Source organism: Halichoeres trimaculatus, unplaced genomic scaffold (genome assembly GCF_033239565.1).
Source record: "Halichoeres trimaculatus isolate MK-OKI-2021-1 unplaced genomic scaffold, fHalTri1.1 fHalTri1_scaffold_14, whole genome shotgun sequence".
Classification (NCBI taxonomy): domain Eukaryota; kingdom Metazoa; phylum Chordata; class Actinopteri; order Labriformes; family Labridae; genus Halichoeres; species Halichoeres trimaculatus.
This window is the reverse complement of record NW_027437192.1, coordinates 22,210,484-22,223,067: the sequence shown is the minus strand read 5'-3', so window position 1 is coordinate 22,223,067 and position 12,584 is coordinate 22,210,484. Positions and strand designations below refer to the sequence as shown.

General features: G+C 41.8%; 1 protein-coding gene across 1 annotated transcript in view; it reads left to right on the top strand.

The window, feature by feature from the left end:
* The window catches only part of jazf1a (JAZF zinc finger 1a), an 18,309-nt gene extending 5,811 nt beyond the window's left edge, over positions 1 to 12,498 (top strand). Inside the window, exons 2-5 of the mRNA XM_074686518.1 lie at positions 3,471 to 3,543; positions 6,195 to 6,391; positions 7,549 to 7,718; positions 9,583 to 12,498. Of these exons, the coding sequence (XP_074542619.1) occupies positions 3,471 to 3,543; positions 6,195 to 6,391; positions 7,549 to 7,718; positions 9,583 to 9,759 (617 nt within the window). The 3' untranslated portion in view covers positions 9,760 to 12,498. The remainder of the gene's footprint in view (positions 1 to 3,470; positions 3,544 to 6,194; positions 6,392 to 7,548; positions 7,719 to 9,582) is intronic.
* Positions 12,499 to 12,584: the final 86 nt, after the last annotated feature.

Here is a 12,584-nt window from a genome sequence, read left to right as displayed (position 1 = left end):
GGGAAACACATAGACAGGAACATACTCACACAAAGATACGCAGCAGTGCACTGCGTCACTCACTGTGCTGCTTCAGAGTAGGACTTTTAAAATAAAACAAAAAGTTGTGAAATTTTTATACATGTTGCCTGAATTGTATCTGTGCCTGTGAGAGTGTGTGGCAGAGATGGTCTGCAGGTTTCCTCCAACTCCTGCAACACGATCAGCAGTGTGTTAGTTAACTTCCTGTCCGGCTAGGTGAGCAGAAGCCATAAAGCTGGTGAACATTTTACTGCAACTTCCTCTCTGCACCTGGCAAATCCAGGGAGCCCCCCTCCCCCTCCCCCACACGCACACACACACACTCACAGGCACATGTGCACACACCTACCTCTCTTACCTCAAAGCTCCGAGTACACCTGAAGTTATTAACTCTGGCATTTTTTCGTCCTGTTTCTTCATAGCTGGCTGTCAAGCATTTGCATGAATGGCATTCAGCTGACTACAGCTATATGTTACTGTGCCTTGAGTACTTCTGAATATATGCTGCTGTATGCAAATTGACTCTGGTTTATCACAACAAATGGATAATCTCAAAGAGAGTTCTTTGTAGTATAGCCTGGTGATTGTAATGTTTAAAACCTAGAATAACTGATTCTACAAACTTCATGAATAACAGCTTTGATTACAGATTTTCAACGTCTGTTACTCAAAACAGTGCTAAACCATCATTAGTTACACTCTGTTAAATGTGAGGAATGTGTCCTGCTTTCCAGCAAGTTACATGGTTGTAAATAGTGTATCTTTTGATATGTGGAACATTAATGAGCATTAGTGAAATACGTGTTGAAGTTGCTTCTTTTGACTTTGAGACTGGAAGATAGTAAGGAAGTAGTAATATAAAATACTACAGATGTGCAAATTCAGAAATAGAAACATTAACTATCTGTGTATGCCTTTATGTCATTTCTGAATGGAAAAAATGGTAACACAGATAGATTACACAAATATGTCAGGATTAGAGCCCGACCAATATGGGATTTTTGGGGCCGATGCCGATACTGATACTGGGGGCAAAAAAAAAGCAGATATCCAATATATCGACCGATATCTGATATATCAGCTGATATATATAATAAATTTATTGATATACACGGGATATATACAGTATGTAATCACGAATTATAATACCCATATGATTCAAGACAGAGACAGAACTATTGAATTAAAACAAGGAACTTAAATTGTAAAACTGTCAACATAAGAACTGTAGTGTAAACCAGTGATAAATAAGAACAAGCTGTAAACACAATAATAAATAAAGAAGTCAAACTGTAAACACTTTTAATAAATAAGTCAAACTTTAAACACAGTAAGTATAAAATAAATAAAAAATGTTAACACACAATGAGCAACATAAATGACGTTAAAACGCTGTATTATAGTCTTACATTAAATAATGGTGGATGTGTAAATTAACAGTAGCATTTATCTCTGTTAATCTCACAAAAAAGCAACTTACACAATGTTAAAATGTCGTTCTATAGTCTTACATTAGATAATGGTGGACAGAGGGGGCGGGCACTTGGGCAGCGTGCAGCCCAACACACAGACACACAGGAGCAGAAGCCACAGAATCTCCATAGAGCAAAAATTTTTATGAACGGCTACATTTTGGCCGATGTCGATTAATCGGTGACAAGCATAATCGGCCGAGCCGATTAATCGGTTGGGCTCTAGTCAGGATTTTTAAATATTCAAGATTGATTGATTTGTCAAATTAAATAGCCTTTGCTGTAATGCGACTCACCCACCAGATGGTGGCTGTACAACATCTGAAAGCTGTTTGTGAAACAATAAAACATTATAACAGAGAAATAAAACTGCTGTGAGACATGGATCCATTGAAAGCCACAGATATCTACAGCTTTTCCTTTGAAAAAAAATAACAAAAAAAAGGTAAAGTCAAAACTTAAGCTGGGATAAAGGAGCATTTCACAAATTTACAACATACATGCGCTGAAGGCAAAGCAGCCAGCACCCACGGGCTGGTGGGGGGTGACTGTCTTATTAATCATCAGTTAGTTCCTGGTGACTGTTGAATAAAATGTTTGTTTAAAAAGCTCATCCCCACTAAATCATTCAGCTGTCAGTCAATTTATTGAGGTCAGACATAGTACTGTCTCATGACTCTGTCATGTAATTGATGTAGGTCGTGGAGCACTGACTGTGTGTGTAAGTGTGTGTGTTTGTGTGTGTGGCTCTCCATGTGCAGAGGGTTCTGGTCTCTACATCAGAGCAGCAGGTAGGATTATTAAGGCTCAGCTATAAAAGACTGTCAGAGACCACCTCTGTGGACCACCTCAGACGTGTGTTTCTGTCTCAGTGTGTGTATGTGTATGTGTGTGTTTATGGAGGCATGCCCCTGCTATCCTCTGTCCTCACTTGGTCTGTCCTGTGTTTTAACACTCAAGAGTAAGAGGCTTTGTTCTCCACAGCAGTAGGAATGGGAGAAGCAGTGAGTCTTTTTCTTCCTCGGTTGTTTTCCTGTTTTCTGGTCTCCTTGGTGTTCTCCTGCACGGTGGGAAGTCTGCATTCTTTTTTAATTATGAGGTGTGAAAGTCTGAAAAACCAAAGGGGCTCAGAGGGCCAACACACAAACACACTCACACTTGGGGATAAGATGCAAGAAGCGTCCAGAAGTAAGTTGTTAATGGTTGCATGGAGATGATCCAGTGCTTGGATCTAAATTGCAATGCATCTGCTAACCATTACATATAAAGCTGCAATTACGCTTGCATGCACACACCGACATAGCCATGCAACCCATGGCACAAACCTGCTGCGTTTATATTTTATTTTCAGAGTTGGATGGTGATGAGTGTTCTCTGGTTGAACACTTGGTGGCACTGGTTCTTCACAGACGCAGCCACCCGCAGTGTTTTCATGCACATTGCCCCTGTTTTCCATGAGAGGAGGGGGGTGGAGGAGGGGCTTTGAAGTTAACACTGTTTCCCTCAGGCGGTGGAAGTCGCCTATCGCTGTGTGACTGACTTAGCAAGTCAACTGGAAAAGGCTTAGGTGTGTGTGTGTGTGTTTTGAGAAACACACTGTGTACATTCATGACGGCATCCTGGTCGTTCTGTCACTCTCAGATAAATTTCTTCTTCACCGCAATCAGACTGTGGTGGTAATTCATCAGTCGTGGCCTGCATTTGAAATGGCGTTTCTAGTAAATTACACAAGTCTTGGCGCTGGCGCAATAATGCACCATTTATGAAAGTATCTGAAATGTATCTCCAGGCTTTCACATGTTATAAAGCGAAACAGAGAGGGCAGTGTGAGAACTGTGCAGTAATCTATCAGCCAGTCTGGCAGGAAGAATAGATGTATGAGTCAGCTTCTTACTAAGAGCATTCACACAACATTTTCCCTCCACAGTGGGAGCAGTGATTAATCTATACCACTCACTCTCCTTCTCTCCCTCGCAGACACAGATCCGCGGGTCCTGGAGAAGCAGGAGCAACAGCAGCCCACCTATCTGGCCCTGAGCTACATCAACAGGTACCCACACACACACACATACACACAGTCACACACAAAAAAAACAAAGGTATGGTCTGCAGGGGGCAGCATTGCTCCACCGTTGAGAGTCTGCATGTGCGTGTGTGTTTGTGAGAAAATGTGTGTGCTCATGTGGCTTGTGGGGAGCAGCTCAAATGACGGATGTCTTCCCATAGACTCAGCAGTGAGTGACTCATCCACAGACCAGCACAGAAAACCACACGAGACAATCACTCCCAACTACCAGCGCTGCAAGCAGCAACAGCCAAAGGCGGCATTTCAGGATTGCGGCATGTTTCTGTTTTTGTGGTGAACCGACGTGTCACGTCCAACTTTCTATCGCCTTAAATCACCCAAAAACTGCAACAGTGAGGAAGATAACGGTTAAATAGAAAGAGGGAGAAAGTGAATGTGAGTTTATTTTCTGTGAGTAATGTTTGTGTTCACTGCACAATGTTGTGATGACAGTGGTGTGTGTTTAAAGAGGCGGCTCATTCAGCAGCTCATCTTTGTCAAGTTTAATCTCTGATTTCCTGAAACTGTGAGCCAAACAGTCATTAATAGAGGATCCTTTAGGATTCTAATTACAACAACAATTAATGTTATAAAAAGGACAAAGTAGAATATTAAGTCTACTGCTGTAAAGGCAGTTTATTGAACCATAACTCCAGCTGATTACATGTGACCCAGTGACTAACCAGACAGGTCCTCACAACCTGTAACTTTTTGGGGAGGGATCAAGCAGGTAATGAGTATCATTATTGCTCAAATGATCCATTGTAAACCTTTTATTACAGCTTAAGAAGACTTAAAATTGAACAGTTCTCGTAACTGGACCCTTGTGTTTTCTTTTTAACCTCCATGTTTGGACTCCAAACTTCCAGCAGTCTTTCCAAGAACAGTCACATGATGTTGTTGTGACATTGTCAGTCGTGTTATATATAGAGATCTAAAGAGAAAATACTGGGCTAGTTACGATAACTATGCCTATAAATTGTAGTGTCTTACCAGATAATGCTAAACGACTGGCTGCCTGCCTTTTCTTTGTTTGTTGCTTGTGCTTATTTATTTTTTTTGCACCAGAAGAAGAAACATCTCAGGTGTTCTCAATTCTGCTTTTATTTTCAAACAAGAGCAGCTTTTGGATGGATTTTTCATGAATACTTGGAATATAAAAACACAAGAAGTTATGCTACAGATTTCAGAGATGGATCATATTTGTTTTCAACTTGGCCCATTTGGTACCAAACACAAGTCAGTTTCTGTTTTAGACTGGATATACTTTTACTCAGGTTAGGGAAATTGTAACACTTTTTATCAGATCGATACCAGTACCAGTACTCCCTTTTGAGTACTTACTGATACCGATTTCCGATACCACCAGTACTTTTGATACATAAAATTTCATTTATCATTGACGGGTTGTTTTGAACAACATCACATTATTGAACAAAGACAGAACAGTCACTCTGACATTAAGTCCAAAATAAAACACAAACAAGTCTCTCTGAGTTCAGCATTAGTTTTTAATAAGTTAACAAAAGTGCAAAATAAAACTAAAAAAGTGAGAGTTTTAGTATTTTTAAAATAAACTGAAATGCAAACTATAAAATAAAACAGTCCAACTGTGAACTGTTCCTGGTTTGTTCGTGTTGTCTGAACAGGACTTGACGCACATTTTCCGTGATGTCAAATTGTAGCAATTTAGCCTGACCCATTAGCCTGAACCAAGCGTATATGGGTATATTCCTAAACGCACATTTTTTGTGTCCGATTGGGCCTCTCAACCACACGAACATGGCGATTTCACCCACATAAACCAAGATTTTCAAAAATGAATTAAAAAGTGAAGAAATAAAAAAATATTCAGTTGAGTGGATCCATGCAGCGGTGCTAAACAGAGCTGGTGTTGACACGATGACGTCAGGCGCATCTGCGTCGACTGCTTCTTTTTCCTGTGTTTGACTGCGCATGCTCATACCGCTCAGAACATCTTCTTCTATGGTTTTCACATTTTGCTAACCTGCCACTTATCGGCCAGGCATGGCATTGCAGGCTTCAGAAGCGATCGTTTTCAGTTTGGCCTCTTTGTATGGACAGAGATATTTCTGTGGTGTGGACAGAGATTTTTTTTAAACAAGAACAAAAAATATCTATATACTTGTGGTTCAGGCCTTAGCACCAACTACTGTCAAGGAGGACTTACTCGACATAAGATTTTTTGCCTTGAGTATCAGCTGCTGGTATTGGCAGCCTGAGTACTGATACCCTGAAATAAGGCTTGTATCAGCCATGTACCAGTACCTGGTGTTGGTACCCGCCCATCCCTAGAAAACGTCAGTCAGAAAAGAGGCTAGTGATCGGTGCTAACATTACTCAACAGTAGCCTCAATAACAAGCCTGCCTTCAGTGTTAATATCTAATCAGCCACATGAGCACATACAGGGTTATTTTAAAAAGCCACAGTTATTGCTACTAAACATCTGTACTTATCCAGATGTTTTTGTTGTTTTTGAATGAAGCTCAGTAGGTTTGTTAAAGTATTAACATCAGAATGTGAATCAGATAAAATTCAAAGCTAAATGTAACTGGGTTAATTGCTTTAGTCTTCCCGTCGTGTGACTTACCGATGATGATGATGATGCTGTCAGGTTTATGACGGATGCGGCGCGCCGGGAGCAGGAGACCATGAAGAAGAAGGCCACGCCCAAACTGTCCCTGTCCATCACCGGCGGAGTGTCCAGGAACAGCACAGCCACGCCCCCTCGCCACACCAGTGGTAACCTGACGCCCCCGGTCACACCCCCCATCACCCCCTCCTCCTCTTTCCGCAGCAGCACACCCACAGGTATGACAGGTGTGTGCGTGTGTGTTTGTGTGTGTGTACGTGTTGAAACGTAAGATTGAAGGGAAGACTGATAGTCGGTGTGGAGTGAAAGGAGGTGTTGAATGCAAATGGATCCCACTGGCAGTAACAGAAAAAGAGTACGGCTACAGTTACGCCATCAGGAGCCAATCAATCAAATCATAACGACATACTAATGAGCAAACGAGGATATTTGTAACGTTAATGGAATGTAGCGTCATTTATACCCAGTGCTGGAGCAGAAAATAATCAGTATGACTCAGAAGTATCTGACAGGTACTTTTTTCACATCATGAGAAAACCTTCTCCTCCAAAGGCTCAGCCACTGTCTGCTCCTGTGTGCACGCATGTGTTGTTTGTGCGCTGGCTCTGGTGGCTCCTGCAGTGAGCAGACCAGTCAACACTCTGCTAATTACATAGCAGCTGTCACGCTGTGTGTGCGCATGGGGCCGTGTGTTGTGCAGCCCCGGAGCAGATGTCCAAATCCAGCCCAAATGGTTCCAAACGTAGTGTTAGGTCTGGGCTTCTACACTAGCAGGGCAGCACACACACACACACACACACACACACACATATACAGACATGCACACGCCTTCTTTCGACATGTGCCAGGGTGCCATCCATTTCCTCATGCTGAGGTGCAGCATTTCCTGTGGGATGGTGGGGGGTCAGTAGGTTTATGTGTATGTGTGTGTGTGTGTGTGTGTGTGTGTGTGTGTGTCTGAACAATTTGGTGATATGGTGTGTGTCTGTGTGTGAATGTATGTGTGTGAGTGAGTGGAAAATGTTATGCACATAACAAAGCACTTTTTCAGGCTGAGAAATGGGAATCACTCCCACTTAATGATCTCTCTCCCTGCCAACCTCTGTGTTTTGACTCACAGACGCGCCTTTGCACACATGCACAACACTACTGTTTTGTTTAAGCAGTGCTCCCAGTGACATGTGAGCCACCAGCGTGCATCAAAATAGGAGCAGAGAGTAAAAAGAAGTATTGATAAAATGTTACGTACCACCACTGACCGGTAATTTCCCAAGGGAATGAAGGCATGATGTTCTTTTGGGTTTGTCTCCATCCATATTTCATGTGGGATGACTAGCGTTGTTTCTTGTTCTGAGTGTCTCCGTTGTGCCTTCAGGCAGTGAGTATGATGAAGAGGAGGTAGACTACGAAGAGTCGGACAGCGACGAGTCGTGGACCACAGAAAGCGCCATCAGCTCCGAGTCCATTCTCAGCTCCATGTGCATGAACGGGGGCGAGGAGAAGCCTTTTGCCTGCCCTGTTCCTGGATGTAAGAAGAGATATAAGGTAAGACATAAGAACAAGAGAAAATTGTGCAAGCTAAACAAATACAACTTCTACTCAACTCTGGTTACGCTCACACTAGAGCTTTTGTTAGAACATCACATGTTGTGAAAGTTTGTTTGAGAAAACACGTAATAAATCAAAAACCTTGATTGGACACAGAGAAAAAGATATCACGGCCTATTTGCTTTGGATGATTTTAATTACAGCTCCTGACAAAAACCTCATTCAGCCTGAGCACTACATGATCTTGGACCAGTAATCATTTGAGGGGGGCACATCTATCTGATACTCTTTTAAGGCTAAAACAGGCAAATGGAAAATGGCCACAGTTTTTGATTTAGAGACGTCCGCGTGTCTGGAGCAACCTGTGGCTAATTCAGGTTGAATAATGTTCTGTTTTAAGATAATGTTCAAAAAGCGGTTTTTGGAGTAACTCAACTCCACGACAAGGATTTAACGATTACATGGCAGTCAGTGAAAGATATGGGATGTGATTTAATGTTGGAAACACAGTAAAAGAAAACCCTGCAAAAGCTGCTAGGCATTCATAATAAACACATGAATAAACGAACAATATCATCATATAACTCCAATTTACTCCGTCATAAAGGCTGTGTATGAAAGTAATTGAGCAGTGCAACGTGTCCTATTCAAATTTTATACTCAAAACACCTGACAACCAAATAATTTGCTGCACCTGATCATCATACATGTGCAGATTAGATTTTTTTCACATTAAACCTTTGATCAAGGTTTATGTATGAATAAGTGAAATTTTTTTTTTTGATGGGAATACTTCCTGGATGGATGGAGGCTACTGATGGAGGGCAACAGCAAGAGTATTTTATAGAATAGAAAATACCTTATTCATCCCTGTGGGGAAATTCAGGAGGAGTCACAGCAGCGATCAAGAAAACGAAAGTAAGAAAGTGTCTAGAAAGTGCAAAAAAGTCCATAAGAAAATAGATGATGACAGCTTGTCCATCATTGTCCAGTTCAGCCAGTCTCCACCTCCACAGGGTCCAGGACTGAGCTTCTTCAGCAGTCTGTTCAGTCTCTGTCTCCTGGATCCTGTCTGCTCACAGCAGGTGAAGCTCTTCCAATGTGGCGTTGGTGTCTGATGTTAGCTCCGTTAGCCATGTCTGTGAATAGCATGATGCTACTCTGCCCTCTGGTATTCCCTCTGTTGCTGGGTTAGCACAGCTAGCTCGTCCATCTTACTGGAGATAGATCTTACGTTCCCAATAACGATGGATGGAAGGACAGGTCCATGTCGTCACTTCTTAGCTCACACCTGAGAACCAGCACGTCGTCATCACCTCCTTCTCCTCACCTTGTGGGAAAACATCCAGCCTTGCACCAGTTAGCATTGACATGCTACAGGCTGCTAACAGCTGATTTCACATGTAAACAATGCAGCCATGGTTACATGTAGGATCTCCAGACAAACACAGGAGAAAAGGTAGTAAAAATATCACTAAAGAAAAAAACAGTTTGGCGTCCATGACCAACAAATGATCCATACAAAGTAATGATCCACTCCAAATACAAAGATGACAAAAAGAGACCAAAAAATAACAAAAACTGACAAAGAAGACAGAGCTGCAGTAACAGGCAGCCCCAACCAACAGGGTAGCGCCTAGCAACTTTTGCAACTAGCCTTGTATGTTGTATAAAAATGTATGCAGATAATTTTTCTCTTTGCTAGTTTTTCACTTTATTTAGAGACTCAAATCTAAGCTAAGTAGGGTTTTAAGGTGATGCCAAGCTAATCCAACTTGTGACAAGGACAAACAAGATTTCTCAGTTTGTCTAAAATGGGTCATGCATGTTGTGAAATATTTCCTTATCCATGTGTCTTCAGAATGTCAACGGTATCAAGTATCACGCCAAGAACGGCCACCGAACTCAGATACGCGTGAGGAAGCCCTTCAAATGTCGCTGCGGCAAGAGCTACAAGACCTCACAGGGCCTGAGACACCACACCATCAACTTCCACCCACCTGTCTCCACCGAGATCCTGCGCAAGATCCAAGGCTAGAGCCTGAGGTCTGACCAATCAGCTATTCCCATCACACAGCCCTGTCCTGACTTTCTTTACCCGACCCTTTTATACCCATTTCATACACTAAAGGATCAAGTGCATGCTTTAAGTTGTTTTCTTTTTGTTTGTTTTTTCATTGTTTTTTTGTTGTATTATTTTTCTATCCATGTTATATCACTTGTATTTTTGGTAAAAAAAGAAAATGTATCTTTGTAGTATTTTTGATGTTGTACATTTGCACATTCGTATATGCTATCACATTACCTTTTTTCCTATTGTTTGAATGACATAAGGTGCTAACTGTAAAAAACAACAGAAAGAAAAGACAAAAAAACAAACACGAAAGAGACAGAGGGAAACTTAAAAGAAGATGTGAAAAAGGAAGAGCATCCAAGCTCCGCCCCTTTTTCTGCTCTTATATGGGCGGGATGAAGTTGACACTAGTACTGATCTGAGGTCAGTAGTCGGACATTCCCTCTCTGAATCTGCTGATCTTAGATCTGCCTTTGCAGTCACTTCTGGGGGGCTAAGGTGCAAGAGTTAAGTTATACTTTAAATAGATATATGGAAATATAAACAATAGATATGTATGTGTATATAAAAATATATAAAAGTATTCATGAGCATATACATAAATAGTTACACTTTATTTTCAAGCTTTATTTTATATATTTTCGTCAGTGTTTTAGATTAGTTGTTTTTTTTATGTGGATCAGTAAGTGTTCCTTTCATTCCATGTTTGCTGAGACGGCCACCTCAGAGGATCGAGTCAGACTGTTGGCCGAGTTTGGGAGACTAGGAGCCAAAAGGCCTTTTGATTTGATGCACTCTGAACTACGTTCATCATGAAGGGACGCTTACAGCTGAAAGTATTAGTTCAAGGCTCGGGCCAGTAATCCATATCCGAAACATTTCACCTGGCGCAGACAGCCAGCCTCGTATTCCATATCTCTCCAGTGTTTCCTCGTTCAGTGCCAGAGCTGCGCTGAAGACACTTCAGCATCATACTGTGTTCGAGTTGCCAAGTTTTCTGTTGGTGTTTTTCCATGATTGTTGCCAACAGCTCTCCACTGCCAAACATTGACCATACCATGTGCCTGATGAGGGGTGGGGGTGGGTGGATGGGTGGGTGGGTAGGGAGTTGTAATGGTTTCACCCTGGAGGTTTCCAAAAGCATGGTGGTGACTTTTCTTCTTCATGCGCCTCCAAAATGTGTGAATGAGTGGATGTACATTGATAGAATGTTTTTCATGCATGCTTTCTGTGTTGTAAAGAGAGAAACAATGTGTGATTAAAAAGAGGGGGGGTTTATATTTAAAAGAGATTACATCTACAACTGGTCATTTTTGTGTGTTGTAGAAAAGCATTCCAGTTTGTTGTACGTGTGTTTGTGAGTGTGTGTGTGTAAGTGAGAGCCGTGTGTGCATTTTTTCAGCAGTTTCAAACTCATCAGCCTATAGAGTGTATTCTGTGTCATGTTCTCCGCTGCCAGGCCGCTGCTTGGACTCCTGTAGAGCAGGATTGCTGGCTTGCAGGCGGGCAGTGTTGCGTCATGTAGTGAATCAGTGGCCAACTCGTTGCCTCTGACCGGGATTTTTCATCCTTCATTGCCTCTTGAAAAACAAAAGCGGTGTCATGCAGCGCCGTGCTGTGTGCCAAGTCACAATGATCCATGACATCATTTCCCTCATGAACATTTTTCATGAGCAGAGGGCTCATGAGCTCAAGCTCCTGTTTCTTTAGTCTGTTTGAAGGGTACAGTGACCTCCGACCTGCACACACTCTCCTGCCCTCTGAACCTCTGGGTTAGCATCAAATCAACTATTTGGGCCAAATTTATTTGATTTGAAATCTCAGTTGTATCTTTACATAAGTTAAAAAAGGCTTGTACACAGAAATATGATATATGCTTGATAATGCTGAGAGTAGTCGACATAGAATTGCTTTAAAGACACAGAAACACAATGCCTGCAAATCCTCCTAGTTGATTACTGGAGTTTCATAGATATTGTTTTTTCCTGTCTTTGTTTATAAGGTCTGTTTTTGTTTTCAACAGTTACAGCTGTCCTTTACTGTAATAACAATGCCTTTCAAAAAAAAAAAAAACATACTACAAAAAAGCACAAATGTGATCTGAAAGCTATCCATGTGTACCCACAAGGAACAATGAGCGATCCAGTATCTCTAAAAATCTTGGCATCCGTTTCAAAGTTTGTCCGTTGAGTCAAAACCCTGAAAGTAAACCTGAGATAATGGTTCGCGTGTGATGGATGAGCGTGTAGGGGAAGAGTTTCCGTGGCGGAGATCAGAGCAGAGACAGGACGAGACAGACCCAGACTGAGCGTCTCCCGTTGGCCTGTCAAACACTCGTAAAACCATCCCCGCTTCACTGACACCACCATCACTATGGCAATAGTTCCGGCTTTACACGCGGGCCGATTGCAGTATTACTAATACAGGGGTGGAGGAGTGGAGGCTGTGTGCAGAAGGAGGATCCAAGGGAGGGGTTTCAATATACCAGTACAGTGTACAGTGAATGTATTGTAACAAGTGTCTGTTGTCAAGTGCTTTTAAATTATATTTTCGTATGTAACGTGGAGACCACTGTTTCCTTTTTGTATGGGAGACAACAGGTTCTGAGCAGAGTAACTTGTAAATGATGTCAAACTGTCTTTCTATATAAAAGAGAAGCTGCTTCAATGTAAACAGGAAATGACTGAAAAAACAGTAAAATAAAGTAAAAAGCTCTGCAGCTTGGACTGACTCCTGTTATTTCTCCTCTTGAAGCCTGAATAAAACACATGACAGTCAAATGCATTTAG